The 21407-nt window shown below is 37.2% G+C and overlaps 1 protein-coding gene across 3 annotated transcripts in view; it reads left to right on the plus strand.

The window, feature by feature from the left end:
- Positions 1-21097, plus strand: part of LOC127422035 (relaxin receptor 2-like) — a 35160-nt gene extending 14063 nt beyond the window's left edge. The window contains exons 8-18 of one of the 3 annotated variants that reach the window (XM_051665363.1): positions 1886-1957; positions 2273-2347; positions 4351-4422; positions 5324-5395; positions 5486-5557; positions 9903-9974; positions 10358-10429; positions 10901-11130; positions 15576-15986; positions 19556-19774; positions 20016-21097. In XM_051665363.1, coding sequence (XP_051521323.1) covers positions 1886-1957; positions 2273-2347; positions 4351-4422; positions 5324-5395; positions 5486-5557; positions 9903-9974; positions 10358-10429; positions 10901-11130; positions 15576-15986; positions 19556-19774; positions 20016-20269 — 1621 coding nt within the window. In that variant the 3' untranslated portion in view covers positions 20270-21097. The remainder of the gene's footprint in view (positions 1-1885; positions 1958-2272; positions 2348-4350; positions 4423-5323; positions 5396-5485; positions 5558-9902; positions 9975-10357; positions 10430-10900; positions 11131-15575; positions 15987-19555; positions 19775-20015) is intronic. The other 2 variants (XM_051665365.1, XM_051665364.1) reach the window with 2 other exon arrangements.
- Positions 21098-21407: the final 310 nt, after the last annotated feature.

The raw sequence follows: 21407 nt of genomic DNA on the forward strand, positions 1-21407 counted from the left end.
ATGGATAAAGCACTTAAAACTGCCACCAACTAAAGGCAAATTATTCAAATTGTTGCATAAAATCTGTAAAATAATGTTACTGCATTTCTAAAATAGTGGTAGTTGGTCCAGTTTTAACTAAGTTAGGATAAACAGGTTACCAAGACACAAATCATTTTATTTTGAATTTGTAGATTAAACACAACATTCATATTTAATCTTGCTTTTGAACAAGAAAAATCTGTTTTAAAATATTTAATCTATTTGTAATGCGTTGGTACATTAAAAATAGTTTCAAGGTGCATTTAACACTTGTGTTGTGTTAGTTTGTGCTAACACCTTTTGTGTTCCCAGTAAAAAATGACCGGCCCACTCAGATTGTTAATAAATCTCTCATATTGCATATATTATCCCAAGATGTTGCATTAGATCTTTTTGCCAACTTCTTTTTTAGTAATTATGACAAGTTTTGTACTTCTTTTTGGAACATATTTTAAAAAAATAGATTTTTTATTTATAGTAGGATTCATTGAACTGAGTTCATAACGAGCTAGTGGGGGGCACTCCCTGCGAAAAAAATAAATAAATACAAATTTCTGTAATAATTTAATAACCACTTACTTGATCTGAACACAATAGGTGTTCTTTTAAAGCTTAGAATCTGGATTTTACAATGCATGTAGCTGATCCTACCAATTCTTACATAATGATTTTTAATTTTCTGACATATTAGAACTGTTTTGTTTTCATAATTTGCTAATTTTATATTCAGAGTTGGTAAAAACATAAAAAAGATGAGATAGCTATGTGTTATATATATATCGTTGGAAAGGTCTCAATTAGTAAAATGCAATGAACAAATTTGTTTCACCCAGAGGCCAAACTGTAGTGAGTTTTAGTGTATGAAATTCCCACTGACACACATAAATATAATAAATAGTGTCTTTTTGTCATGTTTTTCCTTATTACTTCCTGAAACATACATAACAACATAGACAATGACAAATCTTAACTTGCAGCAGACTATCCTGATTCAAACGAGCCCAAACACAACATAATGTAAGTAGATCTTGAAATATTCCTCAAAGAGTGTACATGGAAAGGCGATGTACAAAAGGGCTGTGTGTGTGTGTGTGTGTGTGTGTGTGTGTGTTGGGCAGGTTTGGGTGGTTTACAAGGAAGTTTTTTTAGGTTACAAACTGGTAATTACAAGGGTATTATGCTATAAATGTGGTTTATGAGGACATTTCTAGTGTCCCCATAATTCAAATCGCTTAAAAAAATACTAAACAATGTTTGGTTTTTTTTATTATTTAAAAATGCAAAAAAAATCAAATTTATAATAATAATAATTGTGAGGGTTAGGTTTAGGGATAGGGTTTGGGGATAGAATCTATAGTTCATACAGTATAAAAATTATTATGTCTATGGAGAGTCCTCATAAGGATAGCCGCACCAACATGCGTGTGTGTGTGTTTGTGCACATATCTGAGGAGTTTGTGTGTGCAAACACACATCCACATATCTGCTCATCTAAAGGATTTGGATGCTCCTCAACACTTAATATTTCTGTATTTTTTAGTCTAATCCATTCATTTCCAATGGCCGGTTACTTTAGACCGGGAACACCACAGGTGTAACAGAGTTAAATAAATCCAATAAAATTTTATGAAAATGATTTAATAAACTACAGTTTATAGGGGGAAAAAAAAGTTAATCGGTCAGTTTTGACCCGAACACAATATAAGAGTTAAAATAGTATAGCATGACAGCATCATATAAACTATATGTTGTCAAAGTGAATTATGGAAAGGCAGCAAAAATCATTAGTCCATTAGTTTGGCAGGGTGGGTTGTCGTTGCCATTTTTTGCAGGTTTTGAATTGTTCTTGTTTGATCTTATTTAGAATTTTGGATGGCAATCCTATTGCAACAATTACAGCAAACACATTTACTGGCCTGAGTTCCCTCTTTTTCCTGTAAGTGTCTCTATTTATACATTTTCCATTATGAAATGATGCACTTCATTTCCTGCTTTTTTTAAAAAAAATATTTTTAAATTTTTTTTATAAATGCCATTATTTGTATGCAAATGTGCTGTTCTTCAGAATTATTACAATTTATATTTACATCCCTATGTCTGTTCAGTCACAAAAAATGTGGCTTCAAAAATGTATACTTTGCTTTTTTAATTATTCAAAGCATTTCATTTTAATATCTGGACAAGGTGTGTGCTGAGGTTATAATGTTTCTTAAACTGTGACTCACCACGCCAAATGGTTTGTTTACTGTAGGTCAATGGTGAATACCTCTCTGGAGCAACTCCCCTCTGCCAGACTCTGTGCCCATATGCCCTTACTCAGCTGGCTGTAAGTATCCACTTTTCTTTTACTCAGTGTAACTATCACAACTTAGTATTTGCATGATCCTTTTGAGTTTAACAGAGATTGACAAAGAATTTTTTTTTTGCCTACTTAAACACAAGTTAAATACAATCATGTCTTTGTAACAAGACACTGCATTTCCATGAATAACATACATCAAAGATGTAAGCAAACATTTTGAATTAGGGGGACCAGGTAAAAATCTAAAATTAAGAATATGTCATTGAAAAACATATTTACTTCCAGTTTATATAAATTATTTTCAGGATCTACATCTTTTTTTTTTCTCCCCAATTTGGAATGCCCAATTCCCAATGCGCTCTAAGTCCTCATGGTGGCGTAGTGACTCACCTCAATCCGGGTGTCGGAGGACAAATCTCAGTTGCCTCCGCGTCTGAGACCGTCAGTCAGCGCATCTTATCATGTGGCTTATTGAGCGCATTACCGCGGAGACGTGGCGTGTGTGGAGGCCCATGCTATTCTCCGCGGCATCCACGCACAACTCACCACACGCCCCACAAAGAGCAAAAACCACACATTATAGCGACCACGAGGAGGTTACCCCATGTGACTCTATCTTCCCTAGCAACCGGGCCAGTTTGGTTGCTTAGGAGACCTGGCTGGAGTCACTCAGCACACCCTGGATTTGAACTTGCGACTCCAGGGCTTGTAGTCAGCGTCAATACTCGCTGAACTACTCAGACCCCTAGGATCTACTTCTTAAAACTTTTGATGCACTATACTGTAAAATAAAATATGAAATATACTTTTTAAAGGGATTTTAAGTGAAATTCTTTTCACTATTTTAAGTGTAAGACTAACAAATGAATGACTAACATAATGTTTTATGGTTTGTTGATGAACCACTCACTCACAGGTCTCACATACTTTAGAACATTGTTCATCATTCACTAATGAAAAAAGGGTCATTAATCAAAACTTTATTGTCTCATAAGATTTTTTTTATTTCTTGCTGTGTTTGTGCCTGATTAGACAAGTGAGCTGCCTGTAGTGCAGTTGTACCAGTCGTCACATCATGTTATGACCAAATGTGGGTCACATAATGACAAACTAATTATATATTGCTAGATAGTCAACAGTAGTGGTGTATATGAAATATCTCTTGAACTGAAATTCATTTTGGCACTAGTAGTGCTAAAAACAACAAAGTGTTTGAGCGTGAGAGTGCAAACTAAAAAAGCTGCAAAACTGAGAGGGAGAAGCATGAGCTGTGCATGTGTTACGAAGGGGACTGACCTTGCAGTGAACAATATTAAATAAATGAGTAGCATGTATTGTGTGGGAAACAGACATCTCAAAATGACTAACCAATATCCACCACTATCTCCATTCTTTCATATGAATATTATTTTATGTCAGTTATTGTTTTTCATATTATATTGTGCAAGTTCTTTATGTATTTACATTTTGACCATCAGAGTAGTGTTCATTGAATATTGAGCAATGCTCATAACTTAACGTTTTTTTTTGCGAAGCATTACTGATGGGTTTCATGGGCAAAAGTTAGGCAAGGTGAGTTTATTTAGTCAAAGACTCGTACATAATGTATATTTTTATTACTTTTAGTACTTTCTTAGGATGTGCACTACAAAATCCCTGCCAGATTTAAATGCTGCGCAAATGCTACCTTGGGTTCATCCTTCTTGTTATTGTCTCTGTGTAGTACAAGAACAGTATGTGCTTAGTTGCAAATGCACCATTATGCTCTCGTTGGCCATGGCGTCCATTATTGACAGCCAAAAGCAACAGGATGTGTCCATGTGTTTATCTGTGTGAAACTAAATCCTTTCAGGCCTTCAGCTGTCATTACTTCTTAATATCATGTACTGTGTGTATGTAATATGTACAGATCAATATGTCAATATTGTATTTATATTTTATTCACTTAGAGCAATTTTGTCTGTCAGGTATTTTTTTGCATAATGAATGTTCCACATCGATATGCTTTCTGATATGTTCCCTTAAAGGGACATTGAGGAGAACCACATTATGACAATGGGCTTGTCCACCTTACTCACTTGTGAACATCTTACTGTACTGTGAGTATTAACAAAATACAGCTTTCTTGAAGAGCTGTAGGGAAGTGAGGCGCAAATGGCCAAAAAAAGAGATAAACATTTCTATCTATCTATCTATCTATCTACAGTATCTATCTGTCTGTCTGTCTGTCTGTCGTATCTACCTATTAAGTCATACCATATGCTGTGTAACTCCGCATGTAAAATCAACAATTTTAGACTCGGTCAGTGACGTCAAAAATTATTTGTAGACGTAAGTCACTCTTAAAAATGTCTGCATATCATTGCATAACAATATATCACATCAAGTGGCATCTGCAAACAAATAATGCTAGATCTTTCTTACAAATTTTCCAAATAACAATGTGATTTTAGTGGATGTCCAGTATGAAGTGAGTTGTAGATGAGTTTAGTTCATCACATTAACTATGCACATTTTCCACTAAAAGTTTGACAACTAGATAATGTATAGCAAAAAACTTTTCATACATGTACATAACAGCAGTTTCATTTTTTATTTTTTTTATAAAAGTTTTATTTCAAACCTACAGTAACAGATTTGTTTTTATGAAACGTTTTGCTTGTTAAGTGTGCTTGTGATAACTTATATAAAATAGATGCAATTTGATTTGATATTTTGTAATCTAATGCAATGATATTCATAAATTTTTAAGTGCAGCTTATAAGTGTCTTTGGGACTACTGTATCTACCTGAAGTACCTCCTTGTTTTCGTTCTCTTTACCCCTGGAAGTTGAGTGCTGTGGAGCCTAGTATCTTTATTTCGAGCTGTAGCTGATGATGGCCAGTTTTGACAACAGAAACAATTACACAGGGCTGATTGACAAAGTTTCAAATCACAAAGCCTCATCAAGGGTCATCTAGATGAGGCTTGATGATCTTCTGTCTTCTGCTGTTCTCTAGATCACTGAGAGCGAATCTACTCAAGAGTTTGCCGGAGAACACCTTCCAAAGCCTGCGCATGCTGGGAGATCTGTGAGTGAAACATTGCTGTGGATGAGTGTATGCAAGGATAAGAGAAAAAGAACAATTTAATATTTGACATGTCCTTATCACTTTTTGCAGGGACCTGTCCAGTAATTTGATAAAGGAGCTGCCAATCAGAATATTCTGGGATTTGCCTTCTTTGCAAATTCTGTGAGTATTTGCTGTCAGTTAAACAACTATTATTATTAGAACAGATTTGGAAGATGTAGCTTCAATTAATATACAAACATATTTTAAAGGGGTGATATATATTGTATATATATATATATTTTTTTTTTTAATTTATTAGGTCCACCTATAATGTTAGTCAAGGCTGCTTCCACCAACACCAGTCAAAATTTAGTTTTTCTTGACAATTTTCTGAAATTTTCCATTTTGTTTGGTCCAAAATAGTTGCCATTGCCCCATCCTTCAATAATACACTTTTACTCATATTGTTAGTACATCATCAGGAATAATAGTATTTTCTTCCTCTGGTTTTTAGGAATAATAGCCTACTGTATGTTCAGAATGGGCAGTATAGATACTGTCTATTTGTAATTAACATTTTTTATTAAATCATACACTAGCTATGAAATGTAAACATATATATATATATATATATATATATATATATAAAATCAACATTTAAACCCCACAACCCCGCCCCCCCCAAAAAACCACCCTGTGGTCAAACATAAGAAAAGTTTTAGAAATAAAAATCTAACCGACACACATATATACATATATATATATATATATAATATATATATATATATATATATATATATATATATATATACACACACATATACATACGTACATATACAAACATAAATACATATGCATAAATATATATATATATATATATATACACATACACACACACACATAATAATCATACTAACTATAATACACTGCTCTCTCCACACCCCACCTGAGAGCCCTCCAAAAACTCCAAATACCTGCCCCATTTCCGAATAAACTTATCCAAGCCACCCCGTCTTCCCGATGACACCTCCTCATAAGCTGCCACCCTCCCCACCTCCGTGCACCACTCCAGATATGGGGGCGCACCAGCTGACCTCCAACCCCTCATAATAACCTGCCTGGCAATCATCACACATGTCAGAACCCAGTTCTCTATAAGGCCATCCCCCACATCAATGACCGCCCCATCGCCCAGAACACAAAGTCTGGGGCAAAACGAAACCTGAGTGCCCACCACGTCGCACACAAAATTCTGAACCTTCAACCAGAATTTCTGGATCTCGACACACCACCAAAAAACACGGGCCATGTCTCCATCCTCCGATTGGCATCTCCAGCAGGTGGGTGTGTCTTTAAGACCAAGCCTATACAGTCTAGAGGGGGTCCAATAAAATCTATGCAAAATTTTGAATTGTATAAGACGCACCCTTGCATCACTAGATGCAGACTTAACATTTTTAAGAATCTTAGCCCACATTCCTTCCTCCAATGCCAAGTTGAAATCTTTCTCCCATACTCTCTTGAGAGAAGTTAAGGCTCCATCCCCCATACTCTGAATTAACAGGGAGTAGTACACTGGTGCCTCATGACCTTTTCCAAAAGCCGCAATCACCTCTCCCAAAGCATCTGCCTCCTTAGGGGGATGTATGCTACTCCCAAAAATAGTACAAAGCAGGTGGCGCAGTTGTAAATACCTATTAAACTGAGGTCTGGGGATCCCAAAATGTTGGACCAAGTTTTCAAACGATCTCAACACTCCACTTTCATATAGGTCACCGAGTGTAGCAACCCCCCTCACAATCCACTCTGGCCAGCAGAAAGGAGACTTGCCAATACACAGTCTTGGGTTCTGCCATATGCTCGAGGCAACATTTAAATAAGTGTCCAATTTAAACAATCTGGACACTTTAGTCCATACCAAGTGTACATGCGAAATAACGTGGTGTAACTTTTCCGATTAGTTTGATAGAGATGCTTTGTAATGGCAAAATAGGGGCAAGAACTGCCTGTTCAATAACAAACCAGGGAGGGGCTCGCTCAGGTGGAAGTGACCAATGATCCAAATATCTGAGACTGAACGCATAGTAATAAAACAAAATCTTGGGTAGGCCTAGCCCTCCTTTGTCTATCAGCCTATGTAACTTATTAAAATGCAATCTGGGATGTTTACCATTCCAAATGAAGGACTTCGCTATGCTATCAAATTCCTTGAAATAAGAGAGGGGGACATCTACTGGGAGAGATTGTAGCAGGTAGTTACATTTTGGAATACAATTCATTTTAATAACATTAACCTTCCCAATCATCGATAAATGTAATGAAGCCCACCTGCTCACATCGCTCAAAAACCTTTGTATTAAAGGGTCAAAATTAACACTAACTAAATCAGACAAATTTGCTGGGAATAAAATCCCCAAATACTTAATGCCCTGTTTGGGCCACTGGAAGGCACCCGGCTGAAAAGCCGTTACTGGGCAGTACGCTGTCAGAGCCAAAGCTTCGGATTTAGCCCAATTGACTTTGTATCCTGAGAACTTGGAAAAGGAATTAATAATTCTGTGGAGGCAAGGCATAGATCTAGTAATATCAAATGATAAAATATCATCCGCGTAAAGCAGAAGCTTATGCGCCACACCTCCCGCCACCACCCCTGGAAAATCATCCTCCTTTCCATCCCGGTTCCCCGGGTGGTCGAGTCAATTCACTCGGAGGCCGCATAAAAGTATATACCATGACTTACACAATCCGTCAACTTTATAAAAGACATCCTTTGTGTGAGCATGTAGATATTTTGCGGTCATCCGTAGTGTCCACTCTCAAACTGGCCGGGAACTTCAATGCAAAATTTCTTTAAGGAAAAGTGTTATTCACAAAACAAGCTCCAGCCACACGGCGGAGCCAACACAAAAAGAAAAAAGAAACCAAAATGATGCCCATCTTCCTCAAGAGTAAGTACAGCGAGTCGACCCACTCACATGAGAAACATCCAGTGGTTTACTCAGACATTGATTCAATAAAAGACATTGCCTGATTTGGACATGTAAATACTTTGCGACCGACCTTCGTTTCTATTCTCAGTTTGGCTGGAAACATCAGAGCAAATGTAATCTTTCGCTGATGTAAGAGTTTCTTATATTCCAAGAAAGCTTCCCTTTGCTCCTCGCCTGGCGCAACACAAGATCTTTATCGGATGATCTCAGAAATCTGGCCAGAATCGGTTGGGGCCTGTCTCCCTCAGCAAATCTGTGAGCTGGGTCTCTGTGAGCTCACTCGATTTCCAGCTTGTGGCCTGTTATGTCGAGCAGACTCGGGAAAAGCTCCTCTAGGAATTTCACCATATCTCTGCCCTCCTCATGCTCAGGAATTCCAACAATTCGAACGTTATTCCTGCATCTTCTATTCTCAAGATCTTCAAGCTTTTCAAGGAGATGTTCCAAATCAGCTTTGGTCGCGGGCGGATTAGAGGTTAATTCCCTCTCCGAAGACTCCAGACAATCGATTTGTCTCTCAACATCAGTCACTCTTGTAACTAACTCTAAATAATTTTGTTTCCATCGCCGTAATCGATCGATGTATTACAGCGAGATCCTCCAAGTCAGCAAGAATCTTCGTCAACATCACCGACATGTTGGACAACTGACGCTGGATTCCTTCTCCCGCCATGCCATCCAAATCGAGTCCCCGGTCTGTAGGTCTGTCGGGGCTTTCATCCTGAACACGTAAGTGTCTTTTAATATCTCCAGAGCCCGAGGAATTTGACTTCTTTGCCATGTTTTGCATCAAAGAGCAAATGTGTAACTGGGTGTATCAAAATTCACCATATTATGGGTTTTTCTTTCTATCCCGAACAATTCTTCTGGCAGTTGTGTCTGAAATCTTTCTTGGTCTACCTGACCTTGGCTTGGTATCAAGAGATCCCCGAATTTTCCACTTCTTAATAAGTGATTGAACAGTACTGACTGGCATTGTCAAGGCTTTGGATATCTTTTTATATCCTTTTCCATCTTTATAAAGTTCCATTACCTTGTTAAGCAGGTCTTTTGACAGTTCTTTTCTACTCCCTATGGCTCAGTATCTAGCCTGCTCAGTGCATCCACGTGAGAGCTAACAAACTCAGACACTAATTGCAATTTAAAAAGCCACAGGTGTTGGAAATTAAACTTTGATTGCCATTTAAAACTGTGTGTGTCACCTTGTGTGTTTGTAACAAGGCCAAACATTCAAGGGTATGTAAACTTTTTATCAGGGCCATTTGGGTGATTTCTGTTATCAATATGATTTAAAAAGGAGCCAAAAAACTATGTGATAATAAATGGCTTCATATGATCACTATCCTTAAATAAAAGACAGTTTTTTTGCATGATCAGTCACATTTTCAAAATCAATGCCAAAATTTCACAATTTCTTCCATGGTGTGCAAACTTTTGAGCACAACTGTATATGTGTTCATCTTTTAAAGCTCTGCTGTTGCTTTTGTATAGTACTACACCTTGAAATGTCCTACTGTGTGTGTTCTCATTTGTAGGAATCTATCCCAGAACCCACTGGACCAAATCCATCCAGGCCAATTTGACCAACTTATTCATCTCCAGTCACTGTAAGTAATTTACAGTGAAATTACAAACTTTACCTTTGAGTGCTCTTTGGAACATTTTCAACAAAAATTATATAAATCCGATATGCTTTAGTGATCACACAAAAATGTTTGTTTTCAGATGTCCCTCTTAGAAACAGGCAAAGCATGATTCTCACGTATTAATCAAATTAGTGTTTGTGGCTTGTTTTAAGCATGAGAGCAGATTGAAAAGAAAACAAAAAGTAAACAAAAAACCGTGCCAGTGTGCCAGAATTGGAAATTCCAGTATCCACTGAGGTTCAGAACTTGTGTACAGAGACTGTACCAAGACAGTGTTTATCAGCGGAATAACCAAAGGCCCTTGATAAAAGGGAATGAATTCTAAAACTCTAAAATTTTTGCAGTGGCCTGGAGGGAGTGGAGATCCCAAACATCCAGACACGCATGTTCCGGTCCATGGATAACCTGTCCTACATGTAGATATCTGATTCTACTTATCCTATAATGTGAACAGATATATGCATATATTTGTGTGGTATTGGTATTTATATTTGTTTTTCCTTTATTCAGAATTTTTCTATACACATTATATATTTGTTTTAAAGGTGAAGTGTCATTTCACATAGCACCAAGATTTTTATTTTTAACTTTTGTTTTCTCAAAATCATGGCCTTTTCCTCATGATCTCGGCAAAACAACAGTTATTTCAAGAAAGCAAGACAAAAAATTATAATAATACATGACCTTCTGTCATGACCACTTTGGAAACAGTCCATTATTTTCTGATACATTTCGGAATCCCGATACAATTCTGTTTGATCCGTGCAACAGAAATTATATAAACTTCACCTTTAAATCATAAATCTGACATAGCTGGATTTAACCCAAGAACATAGAATTTTTTAATATTTATTATCAATTTAAAAATATTATACATTTTCTCTCAGATATTTCAAGAAGTTCCAGTACTGCTTTTACGCCCCACATGTGCGAAAGTGTAAACCAAACTCAGACGGGCTCTCGTCTCTTGAGGATCTGTTGGCTAATGTAGTCCTTCGTGTGTCTGTGTGGGTCATGGCTTTCATCACCTGCTTTGGGAACCTGTTTGTCATTGGGATGCGGACGGTCCTGCGGGCTGAAAACAACCTGCATGCTCTCTGCATCAAGGTTTTGTGTTGTGAGTACCAGAGGTATACATTTGACCTATGCCGCCCACATTGGTTTATTATTAAACTCACTTGTGTAGGGGCCTGGGTAGCTCAGTGGAAAAACACGCTGGCTACCACCCCTGGAGTTCGCTAGTTCGCTAGTTCGAATCCCAGGGTGTGCTGAGTGACTCCAGCCAGGTCTCCTAAGCAACCAAATTGCCCCGGTTGCTAGGGAGGGTAGAGTCACACGGGGTAACCTCCTCGTGGTCGCTACAGTGTGGTTTGTTCTCGGTGGGGCGCGTGGTGAGTTGAGCGCGGATGCGTGAAGCCTCCACACGCGCTATGTCTCCATGGCAACACGCTCAACAAGCCACGTAATACGATGCGTGGGTAGATGGTCTCAGATGTGGAGGCAACTGGGATTCATCCTCCGCCACCTGGATTGAGGCGAATCACTACGCGACCACGAGGACTTAAAAGCACACTGGGAATTGGGCATTCCAAATTAGGTAAAAAAAAAAAAAAAAATAAGAAACTCACCTGTGTAAGCTGTTGTACATTGTGGTAATTTTCCTTTTATTACAGTGATTGCAAGGCAACACTACAGTATATTGATATTCCTCAAACATGCTGGTTGGGATTTGTTTTAAACCCCTAATTCTAGAAAACTATAATTTATTATATGCAAAAAAAAAATTGTAATGTTCTTTTTTTATTATATATATATATATATATATATATTTTTTTTTTTTTTTTTAATTAAAACTTTAATCCATTTAAGAAATTTAGGATTTAAAGGGATAGTTCACCCAAAAATGAAAATTCTCTCATCATTTACTCACCCTCATGCCATCCCATATGTGTATGACTTTCTTTCTTCTGCTGAACACAAAAAGGCACCATAAACATAATCCTGATAAGACTCCAATGATTAAATCCAAGCCTTCTGAAGTGATATGATAAGTGTGGGTGAGAAACAGATCAATATTTAAGTCCTTTTTTAAGTTCTATCAATCTCCACTTTCACAATCTTCTTCTCTTGTTTTCTAGTGATTCGCATTCTTTGTGCATATCACCACCTACAGGGCAGGGAGGATAATTTATAGTAAAAAATGACTTAAATATTTTCTCATCCATACCTATTGCTTCTGATGATATGGATTACTTTTATGCTGCCTTTATGTGCTTTTTGGACCTTCAGAATTTTGTTACCCATTCACTTGCATTGTGAGGACCTACAAAGCTGAGATATTCTTCTAAAAATCTTTGTTTGTGTTCAGCAGAAGAAAGAAAGTCATACACATCTGGAATGGCATCAGGGTGAGTAAATGATGAGAGAATTTTCATTTTTGGGTGCATTATCTCTAAGTTTGAAAATCTCACTTGACCTCCATCGATTTCAAAATCTAACGGAAGGTGGTGACATCATTGCAATATTTGCATAGTAAATTGTCCTTGCAGACAATTTTCTTCAGCAAATGCAAACCTAGTACTATTTAAAATGTTTGCCTATGTACTGCAGTCAGAGAAACATATTTTGAAGGAGGCACTCTCCAATGATGACAGAAAGGACATACACTGGTGGCCAAAGGTTTAGATAAATGTACAGATTTTGCTGTTTCGAAAGGAAATTGGTACTTTAATTCACAAAAGTAGCATTCAACTGATCACAAATTATAGTCAGGACATTACTGATGTAAAAAACAGCACCATCACTATTTGAAAAAAGTCATTTTTGATCAAATCTAGACAGGCCCCATTTCCAACAGCCATCACTCCAACACATTATCCTTGAGTAATCATGCTAAATTGCTAATTTGGTACTAGAAAATCACTTGCCATTATATCAAACACAACTGAAAGCTATTTGGTTCATTAAATGAAGCTTAACATTGTCTTTGTGTTTGTTTTTGAGTTGCCATAGTATGCAATAGACTGGCATGTCTTAAGGTCAATATTAGGTCAAAAATGGCAAAAAAGAAACAGCTTTCTCTAGAAACTCATCAGTCAATAATTGTTTTGAGGAATGAAGGCTATACAATGCTTCAAATTGCCAAAAAAACTGAAGATTTCATACAAAGGTGTACACTACAGTCTTCAAAGACAAAGGACAACTGGCTCTAACAAGGACGGAAAGAGATGTACAAGGAAGGCCAGATGTACAACTAAACAAGAGGATAAGTACATCAGAGTCTCTAGTTTGAGAAATAGACATCTCACATGTCCTCAGCTGACAGCTTCATTGAATTCTACCCGCTCAACACCAGTTTCATGTACAACAGTAAAGAGAAGACTCAGATGTGCAGGCCTTAGGGAAAGAATTGCAAAGAAAAAGCCACTTTTGAAACAGAAAAACAAAAAGAAAAGGTTAGAGTGGGCAAAGAAACACAGACATTGGACAACCAATAATTGGAAAAGAGATTTATGGATCTTAACCCCATTGAGCTTTTGTGGGATCAGCTAGACTGTAAGGTGCGTGAGAAGTGCCCGACAAGACAGCCACATCTATGGCAAGTGCTACAGGAAGCGTGGGGTGAAATGTCACCTGAGTTTCTGGACAAACTGACAGCTAGAATGCCAAGGATCTGCAAAGCTGTCATTGCTGCACATGGAGGATTTTTTGATGAGAACTCTTTGAAGTAGTTTAAGAAGTTCTGAAATTTTTTTCAAATTGTAATTTATACAATATTTTTCATGTTATTAATGTCCTGACTATACATTGTGATCAGTTGAATGCCACTTTGGTGAATTAAAGTACCAATTTCTTTCCATAAGAGCAAAATCTGTACATTATTCCAAACTTTTGGCTGCCAGTGTACATCTGTTTTAGTAGGTTTCATTCACTATATTTGGCAGAGTACTGTTATGGAATCAACATGGCGCAGGATGGAAGAAACCATTTTCAAGGGCACCGAGCCCTTGAATTATAACTGTTCCTGCACCCATTTTGTCCTTATATAATGATAGATATACACATCTCATGTATTTCCATTTATTTAAAAAACATGTGGGTACATTTGGTTATGTAGCTGTCTCACTGAAGAACTCTCCTTTTACTTAGACTTTCAGTAATCATACAGGTAGTGTATATGTGAGATCAGTTGACAGTGTTATTTCCTGCAGTAAGCACTTGCTGAGATGTTAAAAAACCCTGTTTACTCAGGTTCACTAACTGTCTGTCCCTTTTAACCAGAGTGTCCCAATGCTGACAAGCTGTCATGACTGGACAGGAAATCTATAACCCTCTCGCAATTCTCTACACACAGGATTCACTCTCTATTACAATCATTTCAAGTAATCAATTCTAGCTCTTCTTTGCAAGTCCTCGGCATCTTCCCCAAATGCTGGCATTCCTGGGTTGGTGCCACAAATAATGCTAGGAAAGATGTCCAATTTACCCTGCAATGTCATTACCACACATGCTTTGATTATGCACCTGTTTTGTAAGAATGATTTCTGACCTGTTAGTGTTGTCTTGTGTTGTGTGGGAGTTTTGTCTTTTGAAAATGACATTTTTGCAAAACAACTCATAATGATTTGTATGGTATGGCTAAATCATAAGATACCATACAACTTGGCTTGTACAAAAAGGTACAGTATGACTTTTATTCCCATAAAGACCAACTAATCAACAAAAAGAATTTAAAATCGATACAATAAAGGCATAAAATTTTAGCTAGCCTCCTACCCAACACTTTATTTTAGGAAATGAATCGTCTGAACAAATTTGGTTACTCTTTCTATATTTATTTATGCAATACAAATGACTGATGTATGTCAATACCCTGTAACATGCTTTCCTCATCTTGTTCCAAACCCAGTGTTTCCTTTCTAACATGCTACACAAAAGTTATTTTCCTATTAAAATCATGGTTACGGTTTGGGATAGGGTTTAGAGGACAAAAATCATTGGTTCAGTCAGGACCACTTCCATCAAATGAATATTTTGACTTGAATACTTTGAATGAATACTTTATTCACTAACAATATAAACATTTGAAGCAATCTGTTGGTGTTAGGCATATTATATGGGTGTGACATGTCCCTAACACTTTTTGCCTTAGCCAATTTTGTCCCTACCACTTTTTGAAATAGTTTTCATTAAGTAAGTGTCTAATGCAGAAGAAAAATCTACAGTTCTTGAGCAGGAGTTTCCATTTCGTTTGTGTGTGTTATAATAAGTGGCGATCTGGGGTTAGAATTTTTTAAATGTTATGATCAGGCCTGGTTCCAGATAAAAATTGCTGAGGGTGCTTCTGAAAATAGTGGGGGTGCTGATAATAAAATGTGTAAAGGCAAAATAGAAGCATTTTCACAAATCTACTCAAAAAAACTTCTAGCTTTTTGGCTTAGTACCAAATTGTAAATCAGGGCATTTAGCAAGCTTTTTATTCATTAATGAGTTCAGCTTCTGTCATCCAATGTGTATTAATCAAAGAGGAGTCATTAACAATAATGCTCCATTTGTTCCCAGGTGCAGATTGCCTGATGGGGGTCTATCTTTTTTTTGTGGGGGTCTTTGATGTGAAGTTCCGGGGTGAATATAACAAGAATGCACAGCTGTGGATGGAGAGCCTAGAGTGTCGTACCATTGGCTTCATGGCTATGCTGTCCTCCGAAGTTTCCGTCATGTTGCTCACCTACTTGACCATGGAGAAATTCCTGGTCATTGTTTTTCCATTCAGTCACTTACGACCAAGCAAGGGTCAAACTTTTGCTGTCCTGACCTCTATATGGCTCCTGGGAATCTGTATAGCTGCTGTGCCACTATTCAATGAGGATATGTTTGGCAATTACTACGGACACAACGGCGTGTGTTTCCCTCTTCACTCAGAGCGCCTGGAAAAGCCCATTGCGAAAGGATATTCAACTGGAATTTTTCTTGGTGAGTTTGTTTTACCAATGGTAAAAACATTTGATGTAGTTAATAAATGTTAAAGAGGTCATATCCAGGGGTGGTTCTAGGGTCAGTGGATATTCTGGGCTTAGCCCAGACCTCTGTGGATACATATGAGGCCATCCTTTGAAGAAATATTGTAAAATAAAGCACTTTATAACATACGTTTAAATGTTATTTCTGTGAGATGTCATTTATAAAGTAAATCTTTAAATAATACTGGAACTTAAACTAAAAGGTTCTACTAAATTTTGTCTCAGCTTCAGATACTCTTGAAGGTCAGAAAACTACGTGCTTAAAAAACTTGAATGTACTTTAAAAAAAACACATACAATATTGGCCCTTTCGGCTTTCCGTAGTTTGATGCACATTGTGTATGGATGCTTTAAGATAGTTTAGAAGATGGCATGCTGTAAATAGGCTAAAGTAGGTAATTATGAGGAAAAATTAGTTGCTAGATTTTCCAAAGTTTGTCAGTTTCATGGTATTGTGTCTTGTTAAAAGAGTTTTGCAAAAAACGCAAATGTCCTAGCTTGTGACTTAAAGTTCGTAAATTCCTTGAGCACATCTGTATACACTCAATTAGCACTTTATTAGGAACACCTGTACACCTACTTATTCATGTAGCCAATCCTGTGGCAGCATTGCATTGCATAAAATCATGCAGATACGGGTCAATTCATGTTCACATCAACCATCAGAATAGGGAAAAAATGTGATCTCAGTGATTTCGACCATGGCATGATTATTGGTGCCAGGCAGGCTGGTTAGAGTATTTCTGTAACAGCTGATCTCCTGGGATTTTCACGCACAACAGTCTCTAGAGCAGTGGTTCTCAACCTTTTTGACTCCAAGGCCCCTGACTGTTCAAGACAATATTTGAAGGCCCCCTCCCCCGAAACTAGACGTGTCTGATTAAAATAATTAATCATGGATAATTTTCCAAATTTTTTTTTTCCGTAAAGTTTCAGAAGAATTTGTTTATAATTTGAAGTCATTTATCTTAATTTAAAGTTTAGCATTTTAATTAAGTTGGATTATTGTAATATTTCTTATTTTTAATTAATTTTAAATCATCTTGAGGCCCCCTTGGTAGTGTGCTAAGGCCCCCTAGTGGGTCCCGGCCCCCTGGTTGAGAACCACTGCTCTAGAGTTTACCCAGAATGGTGCCAAAAACAAAAAACATCCAGCGAGCGGCAGTTCTGCGGACAGAAATGCCTTGTTGATGAGAGAGGTCAACAGAGAATGGTCAGACTGGTTCGAGCTGACAGAAAGGCTACGGTAACTCAGATAACTGCTCTGTACAATTGTAGTGAGCAGAATAGCATCTCAGAATGCAAAGCATGTAGAACCTTGAGGCGAATGGGCTACAACAGCAGAAGACCACGTTGGGCACTTTATTGGGACCATAGTGTTCCTAATAAAGTGCTCAGTGAGTGTATATTACTCTTTGTTTTAAGGTTAGGCCTATATATATATATCTAAATATTTGGTACTTACTGTATATGGATGGACCAATTCAACACAGACTCTCACCAAGACTAGAATGTTGACCAGACACATAACTGCAATCGCGTGTTGTGAGTGCTCTTCTTGCATGCACGAACATGTGCTGGAAAGTAGCTGCCAACAACACAGCACCTGTGTACTGAATTGAGTCTGTATTTGGTGTAATCAATACTGTAGAAAGACAGGTATCTTTAATATATTACTTAATATTAAAATATATTGTTACATTTGTGGCTTAAGCCCTGGTAGCCCACCCTTAGCGCCGCTCATGTTCATATCACAGATTTTCCTCACTTTTAAAAAAAAAAAAAAAGGGTTCCATGCACAGTGTAGAGAATAGAGATAGTCAAACTTTTAGAGCTCATAACTCCCTCCCAAGTCCAAAAAGACCATTAAATTGAATCTAAGCTGTAACCTTTTTAAATGTTATACTTAAAGGGGCACTCAGTAACTTTTGTCTTTGTGTCATCTTGGAGTTACACTGACGCCTAGTGGCTTTGATGCAGCATCGTTTAAAATCAGTAGTTTTCATTTTCAGATGCCACTGTGGAAATTTAGAATTCACAGTCAGCCATGACTATTTTAATCAGTAATTGAAAGTGTCAAATAACAGGAGGGTTAATGAGATTAAGTGAGTATTCGGCTGGTCATGTGATTCTAACATGGCTGCCCCCATGTGCGGACCATCTCCATGTAGAATAAAACAGCTCTGATAATGTTACTGATTTGGCTGGAGTCTTCATTTTAATGTGAGTGGTCATGATTTCCTATATATATTGCAAAATTACAATTCATGTCTTTAGGAGTTAAACTTTCTCAAGGAGGAAAAAATGACTGAGTGCACCTTTAAGTATAACGTTACATAACACACTAACAGTTCTTGGTTCATTTCGTTCGAGAACTTCACTGAATAACGTGTGTTTGATTCTCTAAAAATAACCAGCTCATAAGAGTCATTTATTCGGGAACCGCACACTACACTAGTAGCGCTGTAGATTCAAAACAACCGGGTCATAAGAATAATTTGTTCGGGAATCTGACCGCACTAGTAGCGCTGTATGTTGCACACTGTAGATTCAAAAGTACCGGCTCATTAGAGCCTTTCACTTGGATATTGGACTACACCGGGGGCACTGTGAAGAGATGTTTGGCGTTTACTACAAAAACAAAGGGACACAATGGTTCGTTCAGAAATCTTCATGGATGTTGATGTCACAACCATGAGAATGACTGGTGTCATGCCGATTTTTGACTCCCTAGTATGGTTAGGTTTAGGGCTACGTGTAAGGGTGGCCTTTAGGGATAGGGACCAATACTATGGTTAGGGATAGATATAGGGGTAAGCTTTAGGGATAAGGACCAATACTATGGTTAGGGATAGGGATAGGGGTAAGCTTTAGGGATAGGGACCAATCAGGTAACAGGGAGTATGAATCGGGTGGGGAGTCAGATTTCGTCACAACACCGGAAACATTTACACACCAATACCTATTCTCTATTCAGCAACTTTTAAGCCTTCCCAGTCACGGTATAAGAGAAAGTATGAGATACTATTATTCCGTAACACCAGAAAAAGACGGCTTTGCAAATCCACAAGCTATTAAGTAAACATTATTACAGTACTCATTTCACATGCATTGAGGTTAGCCAGTCATAACAAAGGTAATTTACATGAAAGTCTAAAAGGTATGTTCTGCAAAAACAGCATGTTAAAGTCTAGGTGTCAGACAGAGAGTGGGGTATGGTAATCCAAAAACAAAATCTGTCGAAATTTTTGGCACATGAAACATTGACTAACATATAAGTGGACAAAACCATTACAGTCCTATAAAAATATCTTTCTTGTTTGTTTGGCAACTTGCTGCTGATATCACTCATTCATGGCAGCAACCACATTGCACTGATGAAAGTTATTTTCCTGCACATTAAGTAGAATGGTCATCACAGTTAAGGAGTCACCCATTCTCAGTACCGAGAAGGCCTTGGCCCTGTTTACATTGCACTTTATGCTGTGGTTCAATTAGAGTTTTGTGTTTATGCTTGTGTAGGACTTAACCTGATGGCCTTCCTCATCATTGTCGTCTCCTACTCCAGCATGTTTTACTCCATCTACAAGACCAGCATCAATGCCACAGAGCTGCGTGGAGGGCTGCACAAGGATGTGGCCATGGCCCACCGCTTTTTCTTCATCGTGTTCTCTGATGCCCTCTGCTGGATTCCCATATTCCTGGTCAAAATCCTCTCTCTGCTGGAAGTGGAGATACCAGGTTAGAATGCATAATAATGTGTCGTGGAGGTTAGTGTTGCAATTGTTGTATAATATATTTAAATGATATTATTATACAAGTAAATATCAATTACTTTTTTGCTGTCAATATATATTTTGACTGGCTGTGTTTATGAGTGCTATGTTCACTTTGAGTAGATCTTCTGGATCTTATCCAATTTACATGAAAGAAAACTATGTATTTTACTAAGAGAAATGTCCCCTCTTATCTTCTCCCACAGGAACCATCACATCGTGGGTGGTGATCTTCATCCTCCCAATCAACAGTGCCTTGAATCCCATCCTTTACACGTTGACAACCAGCTTATTCAGAGAACAGGTGAAACTTCTATGGTGCCATTGGCAGAGACAACCAAGATTCAAACAGGACTGCAAGAGTCTCACAAGCTCTGTTATTTACATGGACCCCTCAAGGTCCTCCTGCTACCATTGCAGCTACAATCCACAGTCTGTATTAGACACAGACACCAGCTGAAGATATCCATTTGTATACACTGGATTTTGAACTTTGTCTGTAGTGGATCTACAGAGTCACAAAAAAGTTCCTTAGAGGTGGACTGGCATTACCACAGGATCATGGACTACGTTTAAATTTGGTAATTTTGAAGACTTAATGGTGTTCATTGTAGTCCTATGCTTGATCAAACACTTGGAGCTGTTATGGTCAGACAATAATGCAAAAGTGTTCAAATTTACCATAAAAAGCAAGATATCCAGTCACTGTGTTTGAACACTTGGGAGTGGATTGTCCACGAAATCAAAATCTCCTGAAGATCTCCTACCACCTCACTTGTCAGTAGGTTTTCGGATATACACTGATCTGTTTTGTGAGATGTGCCAGAGGCTTTTAAACTGTGCAACAGCCATCAGCAGTGGACAAATATTTACAAATTATGATGTATAATTTTTGTATTATCTTTTTGTAGTGTATTTATTTGTGTCTGAATTGTCATTTAGCTCTCTGCAAAAAGATAAAAATACCCACTAATGTTTTATGTTGTGTTTTGCTTTTATTTTATTTTTTTGTAACACTGTAGTGTCACAAATGTATTCGTTATTGTTTATTATTTGTTATCCTGTGTTTACTAGATTAAAGAATTGTAATATTGTGGTGCACATACACTAAACTCTTTACTCATTTTACTGTTATAGCAGCAAGTATGTACAATTCAGCTAGAGTTAATTATATCCTTAATTCATTTAGTCATGTGACATTCCTCATAGTCCTTTTACCATTCATAATAAATAATTTAAATTACAGTGAGTATAAAGATGATTAAGATGCACATTCAGCTCTGATATGGCCCTAAACTCATAAAACATTACCACATTGATTTGTAATTTTTTGTAATAATAATAATAATAATAATAATAATAACAATAATGTTTACAAATAAATATTAAATTATAAAATTGTTATACATTTTTAAATAAATATTAAAATGAATATGATATACTTATATAATGTTTGATTATAAATATATATAATTTTTATATATATTTTTTGTGATCAACATTTTCATATTTGTATAAAAAGAGCATATAGATCACAAATCATATGACTATATACAGAAAGATGGCCAAGAACTGCCCAAATTACAGATAATATTTAT

The sequence above is a fragment of the Myxocyprinus asiaticus genome, chromosome 31, assembly GCF_019703515.2.
Source record: "Myxocyprinus asiaticus isolate MX2 ecotype Aquarium Trade chromosome 31, UBuf_Myxa_2, whole genome shotgun sequence".
In the NCBI taxonomy this organism is placed as follows: domain Eukaryota; kingdom Metazoa; phylum Chordata; class Actinopteri; order Cypriniformes; family Catostomidae; genus Myxocyprinus; species Myxocyprinus asiaticus.